Here is a 27203-nt window from a genome sequence, read left to right as displayed (position 1 = left end):
AATATTGTTTTATATTAAAAATAGTTTCTCAAATGTTTTGTGACGAGCTGTTTTACAAGCAGACTGACTATGAAACAGGATAAAAAAAGAAAAATCAGAGAATCATCAGGGAAAAGTATTATTTAATCTTAGGTCAACTGTGTTAATGTACATACTGAATTTTGGAGCTGTGTCTAATATTTAAAGCATCTTTTTTTAAGCCCTGCAACCTCTGTGACATGGTTTCCCACTCCAAATGGAGAATGACCCAGGTTTTAGTTAAAAAAAAGACAAGTAACTTATTAAAGTGTAGGATAAATTGTCAAAAGATTTATTTTAAATATACTACATTATATACAACAGTCATATACATTGTAAGCAGTTACGATAAAAACTTTGTCATTAACACCTCTGTGAACATCGCACACAAGACAGACATGCACTTTGCACAATTCAACTCAAAATAGTGGCATGTTATAAAAAAAGAAAACATTGACACGTAGACTGATCTACAATCCACTCAGACTTATAAAAACGCTATTTTATACAAAAAGTGCTGAACAGTATTCTAGTTAACGGATATGACAGTAATTAATAGGCAAAAATCACATCATAGGTCACTTGATGGCCATTGTCCCATGAGTACAGCTTGCGGTCCTTTGGGTTGTAGTCGATTTGTGTGGTGTAAGTGTAGTTGTTTACGAAGGGAAGTCCTGGCACCATCTGTGTGTGCGTATGCGTATCGAATGCGTAGGAGATGTTAGCGTGCATGCGGTCATAGCTGTTCACGGCATAAAGGACGCCACAAATGACGAAGCAGTTGCCATAGCGATTCCTCCTCAGGCCTGTCCTCCAGATGTTCTCTTTCTGCAGGTCGGTTGGGTTCAGCTTGCTCAGGATAATCACCTCCTGGGAATGATAAGAATTATTATTATTATAATATTTAAGACACACTGCACACACTGCAGATTCATACCGGATTAAAATCGCTCCACAATTATTACCATTACACTGTAAAACTACACACACTGCAGATTCATACTGGATTAAAATCACTCCACAATTATTACCGTTACACTGTAAAACTACACACACTGCAGATTCATACCGGATTAAAATCACTCCACAATTATTACCATTACACTGTAAAACTACACACACTGCAGATTCATACTGGATTAAAATCACTACAATTATTACTGTCAGACTGTAAAACTACACACACTGCAGATTCATACTGGATTAAAATCACTACAATTATTACTGTCAGACTGTAAAACTACACACACTGCAGATTCATACTGGATTAAAATCACTACAATTATTACCGTCAGACTGTAAAACTACACACTGCAGATTCATACTGGATTAAAATCGCTCCACAATTATTACTGTCAGACTGTAAAACTACACACACTGCAGATTCATACTGGATTAAAATCACTACAATTATTACTGTCAGACTGTAAAACTACACACACTGCAGATTCATACTGGATTAAAATCGCTCCACAATTATTACTGTCAGACTGTAAAACTACACACACTGCAGATTCATACTGGATTAAAATCTCTCCACAATTATTACTGTCAGACTGTAAAACTACACACACAGCAGATTCATACTGGATTAAAATCACTCCACAATTATTACTGTCAGACTGTAAAACTACACACACTGCAGATTCATACTGGATTAAAATCACTACAATTATTACAGTCAGACTGTAAAACTACACACACTGCAGATTCATACCGGATTAAAATCACTCCACAATTATTACTGACAGACTGTAAAACTACACACACTGCAGATTCATACTGGATTAAAATCACTACAATTATTACAGTCAGACTGTAAAACTACACACACTGCAGATTCATACCGGATTAAAATCACTCCACAATTATTACCATTACACTGTAAAACTACACACACTGCAGATTCATACTGGATTAAAATCACTCTACAATTATTACCGTCAGACTGTAAAACTACACACACTGCAGATTCATACCGGATTAAAATCACTCCACAATTATTACCGTTACACTGTAAAACTACACACACTGCAGATTCATACTGGATTAAAATCACTCCACAATTATTACAGTCAGACTGTAAAACTACACACACTGCAGATTCATACTGGATTAAAATCACTCCACAATTATTACAGTCAGACTGTAAAACTACACACACTGCAGATTCATACTGGATTAAAATCACTCCACAATTATTACCATTACAGTGTAAAACTACACACACTGCAGATTCATACTGGATTAAAATCACTCCACAATTATTACAGTCAGACTGTAAAACTACACACACTGCAGATTCATACCGGATTAAAATCACTCCACAATTATTACAGTCAGACTGTAAAACTACACACACTGCAGATTCATACTGGATTAAAATCGCTCCACAATTATTACTGTCAGACTGTAAAACTACACACACTGCAGATTCATACTGGATTAAAATCACTCCACAATTATTACTGTCAGACTGTAAAACTACACACACTGCAGATTCATACTGGATTAAAATCACTCCACAATTATTACAGTCAGACTGTAAAACTACACACACTGCAGATTCATACTGGATTAAAATCACTCCACAATTATTACAGTCAGACTGTAAAACTACACACACTGCAGATTCATACTGGATTAATATCACTCCACAATTATTACCATTACACTGTAAAACTACACACACTGCAGATTCATACTGGATTAAAATCACTCCACAATTATTACTGTCAGACTGTAAAACTACACACACTGCAGATTCATACTGGATTAAAATCACTCCACAATTATTACAGTCAGACTGTAAAACTATACACACTGCAGATTCATACCGGATTAAAATCACTCCACAATTATTACAGTCAGACTGTAAAACTACACACACTGCAGATTCATACTGGATTAAAATCGCTCCACAATTATTACTGTCAGACTGTAAAACTACACACACTGCAGATTCATACTGGATTAAAATCGCTCCACAATTGTTACCGTCAGACTGTAAAACTACACACTGCAGATTCATACTGGATTAAAATCGCTCCACAATTATTACTGTCAGACTGTAAAACTACACACACTGCAGATTCATACTGGATTAAAATCACTCCACAATTATTACAGTCAGACTGTAAAACTACACACACTGCAGATTCAGACTGGATTAAAATCTCTCCACAATTATTACTGCCAGACTGTAAAACTACACACTGCAGATTCATACTGGATTAAAATCGCTCCACAATTATTACTGTCAGACTGTAAAACTACACACACTGCAGATTCATACTGGATTAAAATCACTACAATTATTACTGTCAGACTGTAAAACTACACACACTGCAGATTCATACTGGATTAAAATCACTACAATTATTACTGTCAGACTGTAAAACTACACACACTGCAGATTCATACTGGATTAAAATCTCTCCACAATTATTACAGTCAGACTGTAAAACTACACACGCTGCAGATTCATACTGGATTAAAATCCTGTACATTTAGAGCAACCTTTAAGGAACTTGTTTTTTAGTTTACACAGTATGTATCCTATAGTACGCTGAAAGAGTAATGTGGAATTTATTTGTATATATAAAATATATTACATAGACATAATTTTGTATTTCATATTGTATAATTTTGTATTTGTATTGGCAGTTTTTTGTTGATGTAAAATTTAATTTTTTTTTTGTGTTGGTGTTTAGTATCCAGTTGGTGTGCTGCTTAGGTAGTGAATCAAAGACGATACTGAGATCACTAATGACTTGAGCTGACCTGGTATAAACCTTCTTCGTCCAGGGCTGGGTACACCATCCACAGGCCGCTTTCATCCACAGCAAAGTCAATGTCTGAGTGCCCCCTCCACCTCGAGGGCGTCTCCTCCTCCTCTTCCTCAAACACGGCATCATGCAGACTGGTCCAGGCAGCAACGTACCTCAGACGGAGGTCAAATTTGATGATGTCGCGAGAAAAGGCCCGATTATAGTAGAATGCTCCACTGTAGACCACGTGACCTGTGCCAATCCAGTCGTAGGGGAGTTTGTAGGAGTTTGTAAAACGTCCTGAATGGGGGACAAAATCAGAAACATCCATAACAATGCCTACGTTGTCAATCTTCGAGCTGTACATGTGGGACAGTGGTCATTAAGTGACCCACAATGTGATATTTGCCTACTAATCACTGAAAGGGATCATGTCAATTAAGCAGAATACCTTTTTAGCACTTTAGTACCAAATAGTGATTTAATGAATTGTTATTTTTGATAATGTGCTACTATTTTGATTGCTTTATTGTTCTTTGTGTGTCTAGTTGTGTTGTGTAAATTGCAGGTCAGAAGAAATGGGCCAGAATGTTGACATACTAGCAAAGTTCTTACAGTAACTGCTTGCAGTCTACCCCACATTAATGGTGCACGCACTGCAGCTCATTTAAAATGATGAAAAATTACTGAGAATTGAGATACGGCAAAAATGTTGAAGACTGAGTTGAATTACCTTGCTTAAATGCTTCCATGTCACGGAATTCCAGCAGGTTGCTGCCATAGTAGTAGTTTGTGACATAGATGACGTTGCCGTTTCCTTTTGGATCTTTCATCCAGGCACCTTCGTTGCGACCGTATGCGTTGTGTGTCACAGGATCACCGATAGTAGCCAAAGTGTCCTTGCATACACCTATAAATTACAAAACCATAGACAGGGAATAATTACGCCACAAGTTTATTGCCACACAGCAGGAACACTACATGACCAAAAGTATTTGGACACTGTCATAGGATGCCACCTTTGCCACAAGTCAGTTTGTGAAATTTCTGCTCTGCTAGATCTGCCCTGGACAACTGCAAGTGCTATTATTTTAAAATGAAAGCATCTAGGAGCAACAACAGCTCAGCCCCAAAGCAGCAATCCCCCAAACTCACAGAAGGGGGCCACTGAGTGCTGAAGCATGTAGCAGGTAAAAGCCTATCCTGTTTTGCATCACTCACTACAGAGCTCCAAACTGCCTCTGGAAGGAATGTCAGCACAATAACTGTGTGTCAGGAGCTTAATGAAATGGGTTTTCATGGTTGAGCAGCTGCACACAAGACAAGGATCACTATGCTCAATGCCAAGTGTCGGCTGGAGTGGTGTAGAGTACACCTCCACTAGACTCTGGAGCAGTGGAAATGTGCTCTCTGGAGTGGTGAATCACTCTATCTTGATGGATGAATCTGGGTTTGATGCCCGAAATGCACAGTGCCAACAGTAAAGTTTGGTAGAGGAGGGATAATGAACTGGGTCTGTTTTTCAGGGTTTGGGCCCCTTAGTTCCAGTGAAGGGTGATGTTACAGCCCACAAAGACATTTTACACAAATATATGCTTCAAACTTTGTGTCAGCAGTTTGGGGAAGACCCTCTCCTGTTCCAGCATGACTGAGACCCTGTGCACAAAGCAGCTCCATAAAGACATGGTTTGATGAGTTTGGTGTGGAGGAACTCCAGTGGCCTGCACAGAGCCCTGACCTCAACCCCACTGAACACCTTTGGGATGAATTGGAACGTCAATTGTAAGCCAAGTGTTCTCATCTAACATCAGTGTCTGACCTCACAAATGCTCTTTTGACTGAATGGACACAAATTCCCACAAAAACACTCCAAAATCTTGTCAAAACCATCCCAGAAGAGTGGAGGCTGTTATAGCTGCAAAAAGAGGGACCCACTCCATGTTAATGTCCATGGTTTTGGAATGGGATGTCCAACAAGCTCATATGGGTGTGATGGTCAGGTGTTCACATACTTTTGGCCATGTCGTGTATCTAAATTCAGTCTACAATAAACAGCATGGTAAAGTTTACCAGTGTACCAGCATTATGAACACTACACAAGTTATAAATAAGAGATGTAGAAGATTAACCTAGTATTCACCAATCAATCACTAATCTAATAATGACATGATTATATAAGCTCACTGGTCAAAAAAGAATTTCTCACCACTGACCACCACATGCTAAGTAACAACAACAATTGCTTTACTCTAAGCTGCTGGAAAGACTTATTTAACATAAGAAATTGCTCAAATTAAAGGGGAATTCTGCTGAATTTCTGTGTAATTCAATTGTTGAGATGTAAACAGAGTCATTCAGAGTGGTTTGGTATGAAATAATTGTTGAGAAATACTCAAATGTCTTTACAGTGGTGGTGATAGGAACCAGGGGTCACCATGTGTACGACACAAATATAGCCATTTTATTTACCATCCAAAACTACCAGTGAACCTATATGAGTCTTCTGAGTTTTTATATGTAATGATGATAATGATAAAATAGTGGGAAAAACTGGGGGAAAAAAACGTTTTGTGCCTTACACCACCCTGCATGTATCCCTCCACCATGAATATATATAAAATATTTAGTTTTAGGCCAAAACCATCTAAAACAATCAGAACAATGTCTCAGACATCAGTCAGTGCATTAATAACCATTTCATGTAGCATCTTTCTGTGAGGGAGCTTTTAGAGGTGGACGTCTGGTTCCTATCACCACCACTGTGAACTGTTCTGACTCGGTAAGTTTCTCTAGAACAGAGAATTTCACACCAAACCACTCTGAATGAGATTTTACATTTTAATGATTTAATTATGCAGAAAGTTTTAAAAAAAGCTGTCAAAATCAAATGTCTGTCAAATCAATGTCTGGCATTTTTTTTGTTTTTTGTTACTTTGCTATGAAACTCTCTAAAGGCTATAAAACAATCAAATTAAATTCATTATCATAACAAAAGCAATGTACACAGTGGTCAATGAGCAGTGAACAAGCTTACCGGAGTTCTTTGGGGCCACTGTGGTTGCTGCAGCAGGTCCCTCGTCCCAGGTGAGGCGGGATTTGTGCTTTTTGGCGGGAGCAGTGGAGTTGGGTGGTGGTTTTGGAGCTGTAGGAGGGGCAGTGATGGATGCTGCTTTGTTGGTGGCCGCCGGCTGTGCGGTGACGGTGGTTGAGGTTGTCAAGACGACCGACATTGTGGAGCTGGTTGTAGTTGTCTCCTCGGTTTTCTCTGTCTCCAGTTTAGGCCGCTGCTTTGTCACGGTGAGCAGATTCGTGGTGGTTGGTCTGTCCAGAGGATCAGCTGGTTTGTTGATGTTCTGTGAGCTGGCGCTTGGTTTGGGTTCAGGAGCCGTGGTGGCTGTGGTTAAAGGGCCTGTGGCTGGAGTAGCAACAGTGTGCTGCTGCTTGGGGATCTGGTCTTCTATTATTAGATCCACTGAACCGTCCCCACTCAGGACATCATCCGTCGCTGCTGTGGAGGGTAGAAAGGGGAGAGAAGAACTTTTAATGATAGGTTGGCCAAAAAATTGCACAGTTTCTGATAGTAGTCAATCAGCCAAGATATGCGTGTTTCTTTAGTTTCACACTGAAACTACAAGGCTAATGCAGTTAACAAGTAATGGAAGCTTATACCTCAACAATTAACATTATGCAAACTGCAGGCCTAAACCATTAAATAATTGACTCAAACCATGTGGAGCTGTTACGTAATTTCTAATAGACTGGCTTATGTGATTTCTGACTCTGTATCAGTATATAGATATTATCTATCGACAAGAGGACAGACAAAAAGCTTCAAGATGGCTGCTACCACTGTTTTTAACCATGCAACATAATAGGGTCTATTGTTATATTGATATAAGTGTGTCATACAGTGTCAGAAACCAAGGCATTGTACGTGACAACAGCCCAAATTTTCTGCATTTGCCTTTAGAGAAAGATATGTTTGATGCAACGACAACACGGCTCATCAGCTGATGAACACCATGTCTACTGTGAAGCCTGATGGCGGTAGTGCCATATTTTTGGGCTTCTTTTCTTCAGCTGGGACTCTAGTCAAGGTAGATGGGACTAGTTGCAAATATCAAGATATATGGTTTTTTCAGACTTTGCAGGCCTCTGTCAGAAATCTGAAGATGAACAGGAATTTCCCCTTTCAACATGATGATGATTTGAACTCCACATCCAAGCCAACCAAGAAATGGTTAAAGGAAGGAAGATGAGTGTCTTAGAATGGCCGAGTCAGAGCTCAGACCTCAAATCTCTGAAAATCTGTGAAATGACCTAAACCAGGCTGTGCACAGGAGATCCCCCAGCAACTTGAAGGTGTGTAAACTTTTGTGCAAGGGATAAAATTGCTTCATCCAAGTAAAAAGACTTATTTACTTAGAGGCAATCAGGGTATCAAAGGCTTTTTATTTCAATTATTTTCCTAATAGTTGTCTGTTTGCAGGATGGAAAAATGTCTGTCATCATTTATCTTGACCACGAAGATGTTTTATATCCACTGTTCTTTGATAATCCCAACTCCCAGCACACCTGAGGCAGTTAGGAAAGTTAATCTTGTGCCCTTGATCACCTGAGTCAGGTGCTTTTATTTGTATAAGTAGATCAGAAACATGGAGTGGTTAAATGTCCTCAAGTATTGGATCCAAAAGAACACGGCTAACTCAGTCGAACCTTGTGTGGCCATCTAAAAACCACAAAACTGGATAAAAACATACCAAAAAAGAACAAAAGCTGATTTTCTTGTGCCAAGTTATTTTGACACTGCATTCCATTATCCAAATTAGGCATTCAGGATTGGAAAATAATGTCCAGCTAAACTGGACCCCAGCAGTACACTGCAAAAAATGACAGGCAAATGAAATTATCTTAAATGTAGTTGATACATCTAATATTTCTCATTTTGAGTACCCAGTGAAGCCCACAACACTCTCAAAATGAGAAATACTAGATGTATCAACTAAATTTAAGATAATTTCACTTTCCAAGATACGATTTATGGTTAAACCCATAACGTAGGCTCTGAAACCTCCCAGAAAGGTCAAAGAGAGACTACTGTCTTTTGCAAGGTTGATATACACTGACCGGCCACTTCATTAAGTCCACCTCCTTGTATTTCTTTATCCATTTTATCAGCTCCACTTACTATATAGGAGCACTTTGTAGTTCTACAGTTACAGACTGTAGTCCATCTGTTTCTCTGCATACTTTGTTACCCTGTTCTTCAGTGGTCAGGACCCCCATAGGACCCTCACAGAGCAGGTACTATTTGGGTGATGGATCATTCTCAGCACTGCAGTAACACTGACGTGGTGGTGGTGTGTTAGTGTGTGTTGTGCTGGTACGAGTGGATCAGACACAGCAGTGCTGCTGGAGTTTTTAAACACTGTGTCCACTCACTGTCCACTCTATTAGACACTGCTACCTTGTTGGTCCACCTTGTAGATGTAAAGTCAGAGACGATAGCTCATCTGCTGCTGCACAGTTTGTGTTGGTCATCCTCTAGTCCTTCATCAGTGGTCACAGGTTGCTGCCCACAGGACGCTGTTGGCTGGATATTTTTGGTTCTCAGTCCAGCAGCGACACTGAAGTGTTTAAAAACTCCAGCGCTGCTGTGTCTGATCCACTCGTACCAGCGCAACATACACTAACACACCACCACCACGTCAGTGTTACTGCAGTGCTGAGAATGACACACCACCCAGATAATAACTGTGGTAGTCCTGCGGGGGTCCTGACCACTGAAGAACAGGGTAAAAGGGGGCTAACAAAGTATGCAGAGAAACAGATGGGCTACAGTCTGTAACTGTAGAACTACAAAGTGCACCTCAATGGACAATGAGTGTAGAAACAAGGAGGTGGACTACATGAAGTGGCCAGTCGGTGTGAGTATAGCAGGCTGACCATTCTGTTCTCCGTCCTCATCCTCTTCAGTATCAGCTTTATAGAAGGTCACGCTCCTGATGCTCATCCCATTAGGTCCCATTTTGGTCTTTTCAGGTTTCTGCTCCTTTGGGCCTTCAGAGTGACTCCTCTTCAGCAGTGGCCTGCTGGAGCCCTGAGCACCAACGAACTTCTCCTCATACTTCTTCTGCAAACCAAGAACAAAAAGTAGGCCAAATAGGATGAATTAGATTAGCGTAAATACAGATCAGACTCTGAGAACTTTTTTTAGTTTGGATGCCAGCTTTCTGTGGCTGTATTACTAACATATTTCATGAAATAAGGAGAATTTGTGGTTGAGATGAATGCTTTGAATGGACTTTTGGGACACTGGCTTTGATCTAATGATACTGTATTGAAAAGTCTGCCGGGCTGACACAGCAAAGTCGGCTAATTCTTTCCACAGTGCTGGAGCTTAGCACGAGTCTCTGCTCGGCCTGCTAACAGCTGAATCCTCCCTGTATGTGTGTGTGTAGTTCGGAGTGTGTAAAGGCTTAACGGTCTGTGTATAGAGTTTTACAGTGGTTGTATATGGCCTTAGAGCTTATTGTAGGTGCTGCTGGTCATTAACTTTAACATGCATTCTTCTTATAGTCTCGTAATTTTGTAGCAGGCTACCTTCCTGTAGGCTACATGCACTTTAAACCCAGTGTAGATTAAAGCCTCTCTCAATGGTCAGTCTTAGGGGTTGGCTAACAGAGTTTATACAGTGTGGGTATTTGGGTTGGGCACTTACTGCAGTGCATGCTGTAAACCCTGTACTTTACACAAATGGTTTACAGGAAACGACAGCCTTGACTGTTCAACCTCTTATTTAATATCTGTGTGTTTGTATGTGTATATAAATAAAGATAAACAATTAAATCACATCAGTGCATCTGAAATTAGTTAAACGTTTTTTTTTAGCAGCTAGATGTGCCTCTGAGTTAGAATTACTCTGCTGGAGTGGCCAGAAACAGAACTGGTCATGCATATTTTTGATTTTGGTAAGAGTAAGGCATTTTGTGTTCACTCTGGTCAGAGCTTATAACTGGTCATGTGCTATATTTGGGATCTACCCTTAAACTACACTATAAAAACCAAAAGGCCCATAACATGGAAAACTTTTTTAACAAAGGTTTAATGTAGTATGCAAACACTGCTAAAGTTTCTAAGCATAAAGATAAAAAAAAATAATATCTTAACAAGCAAAAACTTCTTAAATGTAGTCAATAAGTCTAATATTTCTTATTATGAGTCTGTTGTAAGAATATCATAAGATTATTCCACCTGTTTCTGTACATTTTTACTTGTTTTAAGTGATTTAATCTGGTGAAAGTGTCTTATTCCATTGGCAGATTAGTTTACTTGTTTTGAGAAATAATGAAGATCATTTTGTTTATTTCAAGAAATCATGCTCAAAACAAGTAACATGATCTGACAATGAAATAAGACACTTTTATAAGATAAAACTGCTTAAAACAAGTAAAAAATGTCTAGAACTAACTTAAATAATCTTGCAATATTCTTACGACAGTCTCATAATAAGAAATATTTGATATTTTGACTACATTTAAGATGTTTAAACTTGAAGATCTCATTTCTTGCAGTGTTCACTCTCCAGTCCATATCTAGACTCTAAGCTGCAAAAATAACCCATTTTCAATTCCTTGTTTTTGTGATGTCATGCAAACTGTGACGTTTACATGTACCCGCCTACTCCCAATTTAGCCCCGCCCACTTACACTGAAGTTACAAGGAGTGTTTCTGCCTGGACTGCTTTTTGAATGAGGCACAACGCAGGGCAGCCAATCAGAACAATGCTTAGAGTCTTAAAGGCACGACAACGAAAACAGCCTGTTTAATTCTAAGGGATGGTGGTCATGTAAAAATGAACTGGTATAGAAAACCACACAAACAGTAGAAGTGGACAAAAAATTAAATAAAATACCAAAATAAAGTAGAATATGGGCCTTTTAAAAGTTTGGCCAACTAGAAATTTTAACTTTCTGAAATAGCTTTTTGTTTTTAACTTTCTAAACTTAATTTAGTCAAAAGTTCTCCTTTTTTAAACCAACAGCTCAGTTAAGTCAAGAAAACAGTTTATGGTCATTACAAGTTCCCACCCACAGTTTACAGCTCTCCCAGTCATAGTGCTCCCACCTCGGGGTTGGGGGTGGGGGGGCTTCCCCCTCTCAGACTCTTGCCATGGAGAGTCTCTTAAGTTGGACAGTTGTGCCACTCTGGAACAAAGAAGCTTAAATTTCTGTGTCCAACACAGAATGAAAAGATGAACTAACCCAGTGTGACCTGAGCTAAAGCAGCTCCTCACACGCTTCGAAAGAACAGTTACACTCTTAAAAAAGATGGTTCTTCAAGGGTTCTTGAGTAGAAAACAGCTATATATAGAACCAGACACTCAAAGAATGCTTTGCATAATCAAAGGGTTCTTTGCATCATGAAAGGGTTCTTTAGACTAATGGAGAACGTGCTGTAGATGGCTCTCAATAGAACCTTTTGGAAAATTGTTCTACATAGAACCAAACACTCAGAGAACGCTTTGCATGATTCAGGGATTATTTTGCATCAGGAAAGGGTTTTGAAAAGGGTTTTATATAGTACCCAAAAGGGTTATTGTTACAAGCTTGGCACTGTAATAATAGAAGAACCCTTTTGGGTGCTATATAGAATCCTTTTTGAAGAAAAATGGCGTTATATAGCACCCAAAAGGGTTCTTTTATTCCTATGATGTCAAGCTTGTAAGAATAGAAGAACTATTTTGGGTGCCATATAGAGCCCTTTTCAAAAAATAGCACGTTCATGCACATTTTCCAGCAATCTGAAGAACCTTTTTTAAGAGTGTAGCTCTTAGATTTGTAGATTACAAAAAAAAATGGTAACACTTTCTATGAATGTCACCTTTGTAAGCATCTATAAACACATTCATAACATGTTATAATGCATTCATAAAACATTATAAACATAGCTATAAATATTTATAAAAATGCATTACATGTTATAGCCATATAGTTTATTATGCATTATGAATTAACATAATACATTATAAGTACTGATCATAATAAATTATAAGAGCTCATAAGTCATATTTGTCCACTCTAAGTAAAGTGAAGCGTACTGTACTAAAGCCTCCTCCAGTGTTACGAGTAATGTGCACCACCGTTAGCTTTGTATTTGTCTTTACGCTCTCCAAGCTGGGACTGACTTCTTTGGCACTGACAGTATAACATGTTATTAACACTATTTATAATGCATTATATTAACAATTCATAATGTATAATAAACATGGCTATAAAGTGTAATCCAGTGTAATTCTTTTTTATAAATATTTATAACCACGTTTATAATGCCCTATGAATACATTATTACATGTTATAAATGTGTTTATAGATGCTTACAAAGGCAACATTCATAGAAAGTGTTACCAAAAAACTACAGCAAAGTGTTAAAACTGTTTTTAAATTCACAACCATTTAATATTGTTCTGATGTTTCTTTCTGTGATTTCATGTTTTCAGCGGTGTGACTGTCTAAATGCCTGATTATTGGAAGACACCATGAGTTAAATCCTGACAACAGCTCACCCTCCATGATTAGGAGTCTGAGATGAACACCCCCCCTCCCACAGGCTGGGGGAGTCATAGCCTGTGGATGGGAATTGGTGGTGACTAAACTGGGAGAGGAGCTGAGTATAAATACAACAAACACTTTATGTTGTTTCAGCATATAATGGGGCAACCGCATTCACAGCTTGTGGAAATAAGCTCAAATTAAAGCACCCCAACCTGTTTTTATTTTAGTTGCTTATAGTGTTTGTGTGGTTTTATTCACAAAAAACAGTGAAAACATTTGTCATTTTTATGTGACCATTTTCCAACCTCCCTTTATCCCTCAGACTGAAAGAGGCTGTTTGTGTCACTATTCCTTTAAGACTGATTATGTAAATGAGCTGTTCTGTTTGGCTGCCCTGTATTGGGCCTCCATTAAAAAGATGAAACACTGCTTATAACCTCAGTGTGAATGGGCGGGGCTAAACTGCAGGAGGCTGATATATTTGTAAATGAGCTGTTTTTTTTCATGACATCACAAAAAATAATCTTTTTTATATAATTTTTACAGCCTAGCTTCAATATTCACTGTATTGTCTAGACTGGCTATGGAATGGTATGTTTTGAAATTTTAACAATGTTAATGTTTACATACTACATCAGCTCTTATTTCAATGCAGGGAGAAAAATGTTGATTTCCCCAAAATATGGGCCTGTAAACCCCTCACCATCCCAGGCTTGTTACACACATACTTACATCCGTGTGTGAGAAGGCTGCAGCCACTTTCTTCTGCAGCGAAGGCTCCAACTCGCTCAGACGCCTTTTCTTCTCCAGCCGTTGGTGGGCACGTGACCCCTTCGCCTGCCCCTTTTCTCCTTTCACACTCCCTCGATCCTTTGTTAGGTTTACGGAAAATGACTAGGGAGAAAAGATTTACTCAGAAAAGACTGAACTCGACTAAACTTGACTTTCTCTTGCAAGTAGACAAGTCACAATCGCAAAGCTTTACCATATGAATAATTATGATTAATGATTTAATTGTCCCTTTTTTGTTATGCCATAATTAAAGTACAAGTCCTAAGTGGACAAATTGTCTGATTAGCTATCTGCTTCCTAGCTGTCAATACTTTGTAGCTCCCAGCCGCAATACACAGCTCGGGCTCAAATAAACAAACATTACTCATCGCTGCCCTCTAAAGGTGTTACAGCGCCAGTCAGAAGCTAAAGGGTAATTCCAGACGCTTTTCAACATTCATGCATAATTAACTCATTGAGATGTAAATAAACTCATTTAGTCTGGTTTGTTGAGAAATGGTTCATTGTAGAGAAACTTACATGCTCAGTTTTCTTTTCAGTGGTGGTGATAGGAACCAGGGGTCACAACACAAATATAGCCATTTTATTTACTATCCAAAACCACCAGTGAACCAACACGAGTCTTCTGAGTTTTATATGGAATGTTTTCTTTGGGGACAGTTTAGCTTTACAACACCCTGCATGTACCTCTGCATCATGATTAGCTTTTAAAAAATACACTGTTGGCCAAAAGCTTATCTCAAATCTACCATAAAACAATGCATCAGACATCAGGCAGTTTATTCATTACTGTTTCATGTAGTAACTTTCTGTGAGGGAGCTTTTAGAGGTGGACGTCTGGTTCCTATCACCACCACTGTGAACAATGCTGGCCCTGTAAGTGTCTCTAGAACAGAGCGTTTCACACCAAACCACTCTGAATGACTCTGTTTACATCTTATCCATTTAATGATACAGAAAATTGGTGGAATTCTCCATTAAAACTTTTGCTGTTTTTGTAAGATTCATGATGAGTTTCAGTAAATGTGTTTTCTTGTAGGAAATTAATACCCAAAGAAATCAAATTTTTTTGGATTTACCATTTTTCCATTATCAACATTAAATACAATCAGAAGAAGTGTGCAGGTCCTCTGGCCATTTAGTATAGCCAGTAAAATGGTTCCTGTAATCACCTTTGTAAGCAAAATCTCTAGAATGGATCATTTCACATGAAACCACTCTGATTGACTTTGTTTATATCTCAATGATTGAACTGAATGTAGAAATTTGAAAGATTCTGGTGGAATTCCCCTTTCACCACATGATTGTGCAAGATAAGTGTGGAAAACAGTGTAGTCAGCTTAAATATTTGTGAGCAGCTCACATAATTGTAGCTGGGTGTTTATGTAATAATTGTGACAGGCCTAATTGGCAGTAAGTGAAGGTAGAGAGTGATTTTACTGCCATAGTAGACTGAAATGAAAACACTGAGTATGCGAATAGGAACAGCACAGTTTAAGGGATAAACAAGAAAACTAATGGTCTGTTCTTTTAAGCAGTAGCCCAGTGTGGACATGCTCTGCACAAAGTCATGGCACTCGATTAGGACAAGCACAGTTCTACTAAAATCAGGAGTTCAGCAGCCTAAACCTTCAGATTATAGCAGAATACATGGAATACATGTCAACACTGCCGTTTGCCTGCTTGGGTTCAGTGACCGTGTGAGGTCATTCACGCCAACTCACCGAGGGTCTGTCCAGCCATGTCAAGAATTTCCATGAAAAATTACTGCAAAAGCTTCAATTTCAATCAAGCAACCATGCAAAGCTTCAAAACTGTGCTCCAATTCATTTATTAATTTTAGTTATGAATTTTTAAAGTTTGCCCATCAGAGTCTAAATTGCATTTTAAATATTGAGTTTATCTGCTTACAGAATGACTGAATAATACAAAATGACACGGTAATAAAAATAGCACTTAAAATCAACTGATTTTGGGCAATAAACTATTACCTGCTATTAACAGGTTCATTTATTGGAGGGTTAACTTTTTTGTGCAATATTAAAAAAAAATTGAAATGTAATCTTTCATATATTTTTCAAAAATAACTATAATAGATATTCCTAGCAAATCAATGAATTATAAATGTATCTCTTAAATCTTAAATGTAGTCATTATATCTACTATTTCTGATTATCAGACAGTTGTAAGAATATTATGAGATTATTTAACTTATTTCTAGACACTTTTACTTGTTTTTAAGCAGTTTTATCTGATACAAGTGTCCTATTCCATTGGCAGATCACACTCCTTGTTTTAAGCATTACTTCTTGAAATAAGCAAAATTATCTTCATTATTTCTCAAATCAAGTAAACTAATCTGCCGATAGAATAAGACACTTTCACCAGATAAAATCACTGAAAACAAGTAATGTAAAAAATGTACAGAAACAGGTAAAATACAGCCTTATAATGAGAGATATTAGATTTATTGACTACATTTAAGACATTTTCACTTGTTAAGATATTGTTTGCAGTGCAGAATGCCTACGGAAAGTCTGTTCTTTGGTCTTGTTGTTGAGTATGGAGCCCCTAAGGGGCCGTGGTTAAAAAAAAAGTTAATGACATTGCATTCCCTCGCAAATGTTTTGCATTCCCTCACAAAATATATGCTCGTCAGACAGCAAGCAAACATAAGAACCAGAGGTGCCCAATGACATTGCCTACACTAGAGCTTTGTTTTTAGCATAGCTAACGTTAAAGGTGTTTTCTCATTTTCTCCAGTCTGTGCTGAGTTTACAATTTTAAAATTCAATGAGCTGCTCCAAGTCTGAGCTTAAGCAAAGTACAGCTTTTGCAAGCGAATGCAAACCGTTTGGATAGGAATGCAAAACATTTGCGAGGGAACGCTTTGCCATCAACTTTGACCACGGCCCCTTAGGGGCTCCATAGTTGAGGGATGTATTAGACACAAAATATCCTGCCTTGTAAGTTTTTCCTTGAATTTCTTCATGGAAATCCAGGGCCTTGGTGCGCTGGCATGGACAGACTCTATTATAGTTATAAATGCTGAAGAGTCATTGTTTGGACAAAACCTTGTATCTCCATTTTAGTTGATTTTTGTGTTTTTTATGAAAACATAACGGTAACACTTTACTGTAGGGCGCTGTTCATAAGGCTACATGACAGCTACATAAGCTTGTCATGACAACTGACATAACCCTGCATAACTGTTTATAAATGCTTATTCCAACAGGCATCATTTGTCATAAAGGCTACTTTAGCTGACTTTGATCAAAATTGGCAAATGCAACCTTTATAGCGGATGATGTCTGCTGGAATAACATTTATGTAGGGTTATGTCAGTTGTTAGGAAAAGGTTATGTAGCTGTCATGTAGCCTTAAAACAGCACCCTACAGTAAAGTGTTGCCAACATAACTTGAAAACACCAGCCACGCTTTATATTTTGTGAAAATTTCATAATGAATGGACAAACAAAACTAGCCCAAAATTACTTGGACAAAAAGATATTTTTTATTTACTTCCATTATGAGCTTAGAATGTTTTCTGAGTTTCTAAATGTGAGTTGAAACAGATGAGAGACTTTTGGATCATTTACCTTTTCTATGTTGTCGACGCGCTCCAGCAGCTTTGTGGTGACCGAGTGCAGCTTCAACAGGTCCATTCCATAGAAAGCCCCCTCCAGCAAATCCATTATGGTGGAGAGCTGTCAAAGCCAAACATCTGGTCAAAATCCATATCACACTAATACAAATAGACCCAAGGATGAATCTCTTGGTATTGACCTCTTAAATCACACAGTTATTATTCAGTGATTAATCTTAGGACACATTATTCAGTATCTACTATGAATTATTCAGTAGTTTATAATAAGCTGTAGTTATAGGAGTGAGTAGTAGAAATGTGGGCCCACATACAGACCCTGCAATTCAGGTCCACTTTACTGAAGCGCAGCGTTCATAAGGCTACATTACACCTACTGCCATAAACTCATATAACCACTTATGAAGGTTTATTCCTACACTTTCTGGAGCAAAATGGCATCAGAATTCACCAAAGCAGTCTTTATGACAACTGTCACATATTGGAATAAGCTTTTTAAAGGTTTATGCAGGATTATAGATGTAAGCAAAAGTTTTGGCACCCCTGTCAAATGACATTTTGTTGATTTTTTTTTTTTTGTTGTATTTTGTTGAAAATAAGTTCCCACATCCTCTACAGAGAACAATTATTGCAGATTTTAATGAACAACTACTGCTTAGTTGCTGAATTCAGCATATTAAAAAAATAAATAAACATGAAATGTGGGTCTGCATAAAAGTTCTGGCACATTTTCTGATGTGTGTTTTCCAATATGGTAAACTCAGCAAATAAACTGTGCATTAAAAAATGCCATATTTACCTGCAGGTGTGTTCCCTGTGGAGGAGGTGTTCACTTATTTACACTTAGGAAATCAACAAAACATGATAATTTACTGGGTTGCTCAAACATTTTCATTTGAACTGTGTACCAGTCATTATTAAAGGCTTATGTAGGTGTCATGTAGCTGCTGTTAAGTAAAGTGTTACCAAATTATGCAAAATTCATGTCTACACTTCTAAAAAGATGGTTCTTTATGGGTTCTTTAGTAATGAAAATGCTTCCATATAGAACCATGAACACTCAAAGAACCCTTTGCATGATTAAAGGATTCTTTGCATCTTGAAATGGTTCTTCAAATTGATGGAGAATGTGCTGTATGAGGTTTATATAGAACCTTTTTGAAAGGGGTGTATATTTAGCACCCAAAAGGGTTCTTCTTTTGTTATGATGTCAAGCTTACTTCAGTAGAAGAACCCTTTCGGTGCTATATAGAACCTTTTTGAAAAGGGTTCTGTGTAGCACCAAAAAGGGTTTTTATCGTTACCATGTCAAGCTTGTTACAATAGAAGAACCCTTTTAGTGCTATATAGAACCTTTTTGAAAAGGGTTCTAGATAGCACCAAAGGGTTTTTTTATCATTATGATGTCAAGCTTGCTTCAATACAAGAACCCTTTTGGTGCTATATAGAACCTTTTTGAAAAGGGTTCTATGTAGCACCAAAAGAGTTCTTCTATTGTTATGATGTCAAGCTTGCTACAATAGAAGAACCTTTTTGGTGCTATATAGAACCTTTTTGAAAAGGGTTCTAGATAGCACCAAAAAGGTTTTTTTTATTGTTACCATGTCAAGCTTGTTATAATAGAAGAACCTTTTTGGTGCTATATAGAACATTTTTGAAAAGCATTCTAGATAGCACCAAAAAGGTTTTTTTATCATTATGATATCAAGCTTGTTACAATAGAAGAACCCTTTTGGTGCTATATAGAACCTTTTTGAAAAGGATTTTATATAGCACCAAAAGGGTTCTTCCATTGTAACTAGCTTGACATCATAATGATAGAACCCTTTTGGTGCTATATTTTGTTTATATCATTAGGATGTCAAGCTTGTTACAATAGAACAACCTTTTCTGGTGCTAATCAGAGCCCTTTTCATAAAGGTTCAATATAGAACCTTCTACAGCGCATTTTCCAACAGTCTGAAGAACACTTTCACAATGCAAAGAACCCTTTAATCATATAAAGAGTTCATGGTTCATGGTTCTACATAGTACCATTTTCTTTACTAAAGAACCCTTGAGGAACTGTCCTTTTATAGTGTGCATGTAATTCGTTTCAGAAGACAGAAATGCTTCGTTTGGTTCTGTCTGTGATCTCCAGGCTGGTCCAGAGTGGACTTACCTTGATGTCACTGTTCTCCGCCTCCTGGAGCTTCTTAAACCTGAAGTCTCCCTCGCAGGGGTTCAGGGCTGAGGGAGGGGCGATGCACAAACACTTCCTGCAGTTGGGTCCTCCTGTCACCGTCTCCACCGTGTAAACGTCCTCAGGCTTCCCGTTCCCCTCCTCAATGCGCCGACAGGCGCTCCGGCTCAGCGGCCTGACCACACACTTACAGCGGCAGTCCGGCCCCTCCGACAGGGTCTTCACCTTATCATAGTCGCCGAGGAGCTGGAGAGGTCAGTTAAGACCCACAGAGTATAATGAACATGCTCAGATGGAGGGGGACGATACAGCAAAATATAAACATCATGATAAGACATGATATGATATGTATCACGATATTTACTTTTACTATAGGTTTGATACAGTCGTGTGCAAAAGTTTAGGCACCCCTGGTCAAAAGACATGTTGTTGTTGATTTTAAGTGTCAGTAAGTTACACGTCCTCTACAGAGACACACCTCTGCACATGTTAATGCACTGTTCATTTGCTGAATTTAACATACTGGGGAGAAAAATATGAAAGGTAACCTGTGCAAAAGTAATGGCACATTTTGTATGTTTTATTTTTGATCAATATGTCAAACCAAATAAATAGAAATTTTGAATGAGTGAAGAAAGAAGAATGTCTTCTGCAGAGGATGCGTCAAACTCGTTATGGTTATATGAGTAAACTTATTATATTGTTCTTTGTTTTATGTTCTTCTTCTCTTTTATTCTTTTTTTCTACCAGTCTGATTGTGTGATTCGGGCTTGTATACAGCTTTTTCATTGGTTTTCATACAATCTTCGTTAAATTCCAGATTTTTGTCCCATATGAATGAATTGCACGAGCATCTACTGGACTTCTGCTTGACCAAAAGACACTTTCACATACAGGATCTCTGGGCAGGCCCACAAGCTTGTATTCAATGTTGTTCTGACCTGCACTCATCTGTGTGTCATTTTTTTTCCATCCCTCATTTCTCCTATAGACTCCCATTCAAACTCTGTTACTTCATTGCCCTACATGTACTCACTAAGGGTAGGACCTCAAACTCTACTGCAAAAATACCATCCATACTGACCTGCACTCCTCTATGTGTCGTTTTTTCATCCCTTGTTCTTCCCATAGAGTGCCATTCATTTTCCCCCAAAACCCCAGCCCTGTTTTTTCCTTTTGTTAACAGAAACCAAAATGCATGTACTCACTCACAGCAGGTGCCCAAGCTCTAATCCACAGTCATACTGACCCACACTCCTCTATGTGTCGTTTTTTCATCCCTTGTTCCTCTCATAGACTCCCATTCATTATCACCAACAAACAAGACGTATACTTTCCTTTGACTGACAGCCACCAAACTACATGCACTCACTCAGGGCAGGTCTCCAAGCTCTAATCCCCAGTCATACTGACCCACATTCCTCTATGTGTAATTTTTCATCGCTTGTTCCTCACTTAGACTCCCATTCATTTTCAACAACACGTAGCTACCACTTGGCAACTCCCTATGAACAACTAAAGAAACACCCCATACATCATGGCAACTGCCTAGCAGCAATTTAGCAACCATCTGGGACACCATAGTAACCGCCTAGCAACAACCCAGCAGGAAGTGGCAACCATTTAAGTTTCCTTCAGGAAACGCACATTTCTAGTTTTCACATGTAATTCAACCAGAGGTGTTCAAACTTTTGCATGTGACTGAATGTTGGAACAGAGAACATCAGTAGTGAAATAGTGTCAAATACAATGAATACATTTTTACGTAATGTTTCATGCACTAAAACAGGCCTAATTGTGCTCCCTCAGTAATGAAACGTAGTTGTTCATTGTGACCATATCCACAATAGACTCAGAAAAGCATGCTGGGATGTAATTCATCACAATGCTGATAAATAAAATCATATTTTCCACCCTAGACTTAGAGTTAACACCCAGAGACTACATGGTGAGTCTATGGTGAACTACAGTGGATCCAGGTATCTTCTCTGAAGGTATTTATTTAAGCCCAGTCTTGGACTAAATTGCTATGTCAGTGCTAAATCACTATTACTGGGGTGTCCAGTGTTGTCCACAAAGGGCTGGTGTAGCTGCACGTTTTCATTCCAACCAAGCAGAAGCACACATGGTTAATAGTTTAATAACTGAGACCATAGTGTTTAAAGGGCCCATATCATGGAAAATCGCTTTTTGAAATAAAGTAGGTTGAAGTAAAACATAGACACTGTTAAAGTGTCAAAACATATCACTCAAGTCCAGTCCATACAGTCTATATATGGAAACAAAGCTGCCAAAACAGCCTGTTTTGAATTCATGGTTTTTTGTGATGTCATCAAACGGCAACCCATTTTTACCTGTCCGCCAATTCAGCCTACAGCAGTTTAACTCCGCCCATTTTTGCACTCATATGTGAGTGTTTTAGCTTTGACTGCTGCTTGAACGAGGCACAGCCAATCAGAACAGAGCTCATTTACAAATATTAGTCCTAGGATAGGCTAAAAAATGGTCATGTATAAGTGAATTATGACTGTTTTAAGTACACAAAAACTACGCAAACTTCATAATTACACCTAATAAATGCATATGGATATGGGCTCTTTAAACTTATATTCATCCTGATATATATATATATATATATATATATATATATATATATATATATATACATACATATATATATATATATATATATGTGTGTGTGTGTGTGTGTGTGTGTGTGTGTGTGTGTATAGATAAAGTTTTTAGTGAATATAATTTAATTTCTAATTTGATTTTTAATTGATTTAAATATTTCCTCATTTGTAAAGCACTTTGAATGACAGCAGCGTATGAAAGGTGCTATATAAATAAACTTGCCTTGTCTAATGTCCTAACATTTGTCCTGGTTGAGCAAAGCTGTTAAGAGATTTTGATATTCCAGTAAATTCGTCAGCTGCGATCATAACAAACTACACCTCACCTGTGTTAAAATATTCTCCTGGTTGTCCATTTCATCCTCCAGTGTTGCTCCGTTTCCTTCCAGTCCTTCAGTAACAGTTTGCTGATCTTTTGTCACGCTGTCCGTCATGCTGGTCCAGGCCACTGGTGCCCAGCAGAGTGTCCAGAACCCGACCAAAAGCAAGATCCTTGAGTGCATTATTAGAGATCCAAGCATCCACACACTGACCCACACACAGCTGGTTAAAGATCCTTCACTGGACAGTCCAAAAACTTTCTGAGGTATTGCTCTTTAGCCTATTTCCTCGTGACCCTGCGTGTTTGCATGGCTTAGTTAAGAGTCTGTTAATCCGCCAGTGTGTTGAAAAGCTCTGCTGATGGAGTACAGATCCCGCTTAATGCAGATAAAAAGGAGTCCAGGAGGTTTTGCTGTAGCCTTGGATGGCCAGTGATGAATGGATATTTGAAAGGTCAGCCGGCTGGCTGGAAGGAAGTGGGAAGGACCTGAGTGAAGTGTTGGAGACAGGGAGGAGTCAGAGGTTTGCTAGGTGATTAGCTTTTTTCTTTAACCCCTTAAACTGCAGGCTTTTTGTTTAGACTTATTAACTACGCTGTTAGAAATTAAGGTTCTGTACTGGTACATCTTTAATTCATCAAGGTACAAACAATGTAAATGTTCCCTCAAAGGTACAACAGTGGTTTTAAGGTCCAACTGTGAACCTTAAATAAGTTTTTCCAGGTGAAAAGTTCGTATTTGAACCTTTTCATAACCGAATGTTTTAAAACAGAACAGTAAAATAAAAGCCTGGAGACGAGACGGGGTGTGTGGAGTCAGTACAGCTTAGAACATATCATTTCAGTGGATTATGGTTCAGTTATGTTCCCTGACTAAAGGTACTGAGATGTACCCTTGAGGGAACAAGAGGGGTCCTGCCCCAGTGACAGTTTAGTACCTTTATTTCTGAGAGTGTGTCATGACTTATTCTGTGACTATGAAAGTCATGTGTTCTGTAGTTATAAGCACTGGGAAATGAAATGTGGGCCTACATACAGACTCTGAGTTTAAAGGGTTAAAACAGCAGTTTTTACTATATACACAATAGAAAACATGTTCATTCCAACTCAAGGAGGCTAATTTGTAAGTTTGATTTATGTGAGTTGTTTTGGCTTAATTCAAAGAACCATTTTAAGCTGCTTTCTTCCATAACTGATCATTACCACACACTGATACAAACCACCAGCGCCACCTAATGGGCTGCCACAGCCTCGTTAAAATACACAGTTACCCCCATAAGTCTGCTCTCAGCATTCTCATTTTTGGGCCATAAGCGCCATCTACCTGTCAGCACACATCATGCAGTAAGTATACTTCTTGGCTGTAAAACTGAGATGACCTTACTGTGGGCCTTAAAGAGCCCATATGCCTGATTTTTCTTATATTTCATTTTTTACCCTTATAAGTCCATGTATAAGGTTTGTGTGGTTCTCTATACTAAACAAGGTTATAATTTATTTCTACATGACCATCTTCCAACCTCTCTGTATCCTTCAGAATGAAACAAGCTATTTTTGTTACTTTGCCTTTAAGACTGATATATGTAAATGAGCTTTTTTCTGATTGGCTGCATCTCATTCTAAAAGCAGTCCAAGCTTTAAACCATGGATGTCAAATTGAACCACTAAAAGGTCATATTAAAAAAATGATGCATATGTTTTAGTTAATTTTTAAAAAACGTTTTGCTGTAACTTAAACTGCCCATTGTTTATTCAATGTGCTGCAGGCCTGATCTGGCCCGTAGGCCTTGCGTTTGACCTATGGGCTCTAAACACTCCTTATAACTTCAGTGTGAATGGACATAGCTAAAGTGCTGTAGGCCAAATAGAAATAGGTAGATATATGTAAATATTTTTGTGACATCACAAAAATGATACATTCAAAACAGGCCACATGGACCTGTGAGTGAACAGTGTCTTATGAATAAGTAATACAGTGTTTACATATTACATTAAACTTCTTTATTTCAAAAAAGTGAGGAAAATTTGTTCTTGCATGATATTGGCCCTTTAATTTTCATCACACCTGTAGTTTTAACTGTAATTTTACTATTCATTTTCATATGAGCACTTTTCACATGCATTTACAAAAGTCAACCTGAAGTACACCCCTTAGAACTTCAGTTTAAATGGGCGGAGCTAAACTGCTGTAGAATGAATAGATGGATGCTTTTAAATATGCTTTTTTTTTGTGACATCACAAAAATAATAACTTCAAAACAGGCCACAGCTGGACCATATGGACTTGGGAACGAGTGAAGCACGTGTTTTGAATAAGTAAATACATTTTTACATATTGCTTTAAACTATTTTATTTCAAAAAAGTGAGGACAGTTTGTTTTTGTGTGATATTGGCCCTTTAAGTTTCATCACGGCTGTAGTTCATTTGTATTTTACTATTCATTTTCACTTGAGCACTTTTCACATAGAGCTATAAAAGGCAACCTGAAATCAAAATGGCCCTTTATTTACGCTGTAAGTCCTTGTTCCGGGTCATATTAAGCATGATGAATGGATCAGGAGAAATGACCCAGAATTCCTTAGGAAAATATCTGGGTCATTCTACAGAAACGTCCATTTTTGTGTCCCTAGTGTTTACAGATATATTTCACTTGAAAAACATGTCAGGGTTACAATTTATTTATATTTTAATATGAAACAATAAGTTATTTTAACAGTTACACCTTCTTGAGCCTCAATTTAGCAATATTGGTTTTTAAATCAATCATATAGAATTTCAAGCACCACAGAAGAGCTCGTCCCCACAGTCATGTGTAAAGGCTGAGGCCATAAAACATGTTTTTCTGCTATTTTAACTGCAATAATCTATACATGACTATGGAATATATAAATTAAATGACATAAAGTAAACAAATTCCAAATAAATATTATAAAGTATATAATGAAAGTTGTTGTCCCCAGGAGTCGTGTCACTGGTGTTACTGCGTAACAAAAAATCTCTTATTTTGAAATAAAAGTCACACTGATGACATCACTTGACTTCCTTTTACCTGTTTTCTGAGGATCTGTGAAGAAAAGCACATGGTGAGTCCACTGTGTCTTTCAGCTATCAGAGATTCTCATTTAGCTCATGATTTCATATGAAGCTTTTAGCTGAAGTCACTGGTGTGACCCACTTTATTCTGAGGTAACTGTGAAAAAATAGAATACAAATGGATTAAATTACATATTTTAGTGGATATTCCATGATTGACAACATGTGGTTTGATGCTCTGTAGCAGCCGTTTCGTTTTCATTAAAATGTCTCTGGTGTTACCTTTATTATGTGTAACACCAATGAGGATCGGTAACACCAGTGACTCCTATGGAAAGAAAAGTGGACGTTTCTGTAGAATGACCCATCTTCTTCCATTAAGCTTTATTCAAAGTTAAGAACATTTTTTCCTTCTTTCTGAAAAGTGACCATTTCGGAGAGGTTGTGTCACGACAGCGACAATAAGCAGGTGTGGCCACAATAACAACTTAAGGCGGGTGAATTTTAGTCGTTTTAAAGGACATACTTTTTAAACAGAACTCATGCCTTGTTCTGTAGATGGTGTTGTGCCCAACTCAGAATATGCTAATAATGTCACATTTCAAAACTTCTATCAAAAACTATGAATACATTGACATTTATTCCACATTTAACACACTGTATAGCTACTAAACCCAATAAACAGGACTAATTATGGTCTCTTTCTTGGTGAGTGTTCTTTAAATACTGATGAAGCTTTTAGAAAATGCATACTGTGTAATACAGTATGATGAAAATGATCACGATAACAATAAATTATTGTCATATTGCCCACCCCCCTAATCACAGCTATAGCTCACGGTGATAAACAGAAACGTTCCCAACCAGGTACGTTTTGTCCTTCACACATTTTTCCCCTGGATGTCATCGGATGTTCTCAATTACAAGGTTGTTCAGCAGCCAAAAGATGAGCAATGTTGCACACTTGCTAGCAGCAAGCAAACACTCCTGCACACTGAAATGACATCACATGGACGTAGGGCTGCTATTGACCTAAAACACTATTATACCAGCACCAGCTCCTCAAACTGCAGCCTAAAACTGCCACAGCAACTTTACTAGCACACTGAGTAAAGCTGGCTGGTGCACTATTAGTGTACCTCAAAGGTACAACAGTGGGTTTAAGGTCCAACTGTGAAACTTAAATAAGTTTTTCCAGGTGAAAAGTTTGTATTTGTACCTTTTCATAACCAAATGTTTTAAACAGAACAGTAAAATAAAAGCCTGGAGACGAGACGGGGTGTGTGGAGTCAGTACA

General features: G+C 38.1%; 1 protein-coding gene across 1 annotated transcript; it reads right to left on the bottom strand.

Annotated features, from left to right (window-relative positions):
* Window positions 1-289: 289 nt before the first annotated feature.
* On the bottom strand, window positions 290-23321 carry olfml2bb (olfactomedin-like 2Bb). The gene is made up of 9 exons (XM_036565309.1): window positions 22880-23321; window positions 19900-20166; window positions 17734-17841; window positions 14075-14236; window positions 9735-9921; window positions 6823-7296; window positions 4522-4698; window positions 3802-4088; window positions 290-888 (listed from the first exon to the last, which is right to left on the bottom strand). The coding sequence occupies exons 1-9, from the start codon at window positions 23072-23074 to the stop codon at window positions 571-573; spliced, it is 2175 nt and encodes a 724-aa protein (XP_036421202.1). The 5' UTR covers window positions 23075-23321; the 3' UTR covers window positions 290-570.
* Between the last annotated feature and the right edge of the window lie 3882 nt (window positions 23322-27203).

The sequence above is a fragment of the Colossoma macropomum genome, unplaced genomic scaffold, assembly GCF_904425465.1.
Source record: "Colossoma macropomum unplaced genomic scaffold, Colossoma_macropomum, whole genome shotgun sequence".
NCBI classification, from domain to species: Eukaryota; Metazoa; Chordata; class Actinopteri; order Characiformes; family Serrasalmidae; genus Colossoma; species Colossoma macropomum.
This window is presented reverse-complemented; position numbering and strand designations above follow the sequence as displayed.

What these genes read in the sequence shown, in the direction of transcription:
- olfml2bb (XM_036565309.1), bottom strand. Translation starts at nt 23,074, where the DNA reads ATGCTTGGATCTCTAATAATGCACTCAAGGATCTTGCTTTTGGTCGGG. An exon ending in TGAGGACGGAGAACAGAATG is followed by an intron (nt 7,297 to 9,734) that starts GTCAGCCTGCTA and finishes TACCCTCCACAG; the next exon opens with CAGCGACGGATGATGTCCTG. An exon ending in ACGAAGAAGGTTTATACCAG is followed by an intron (nt 889 to 3,801) that starts GTCAGCTCAAGT and finishes TATCATTCCCAG; the next exon opens with GAGGTGATTATCCTGAGCAA.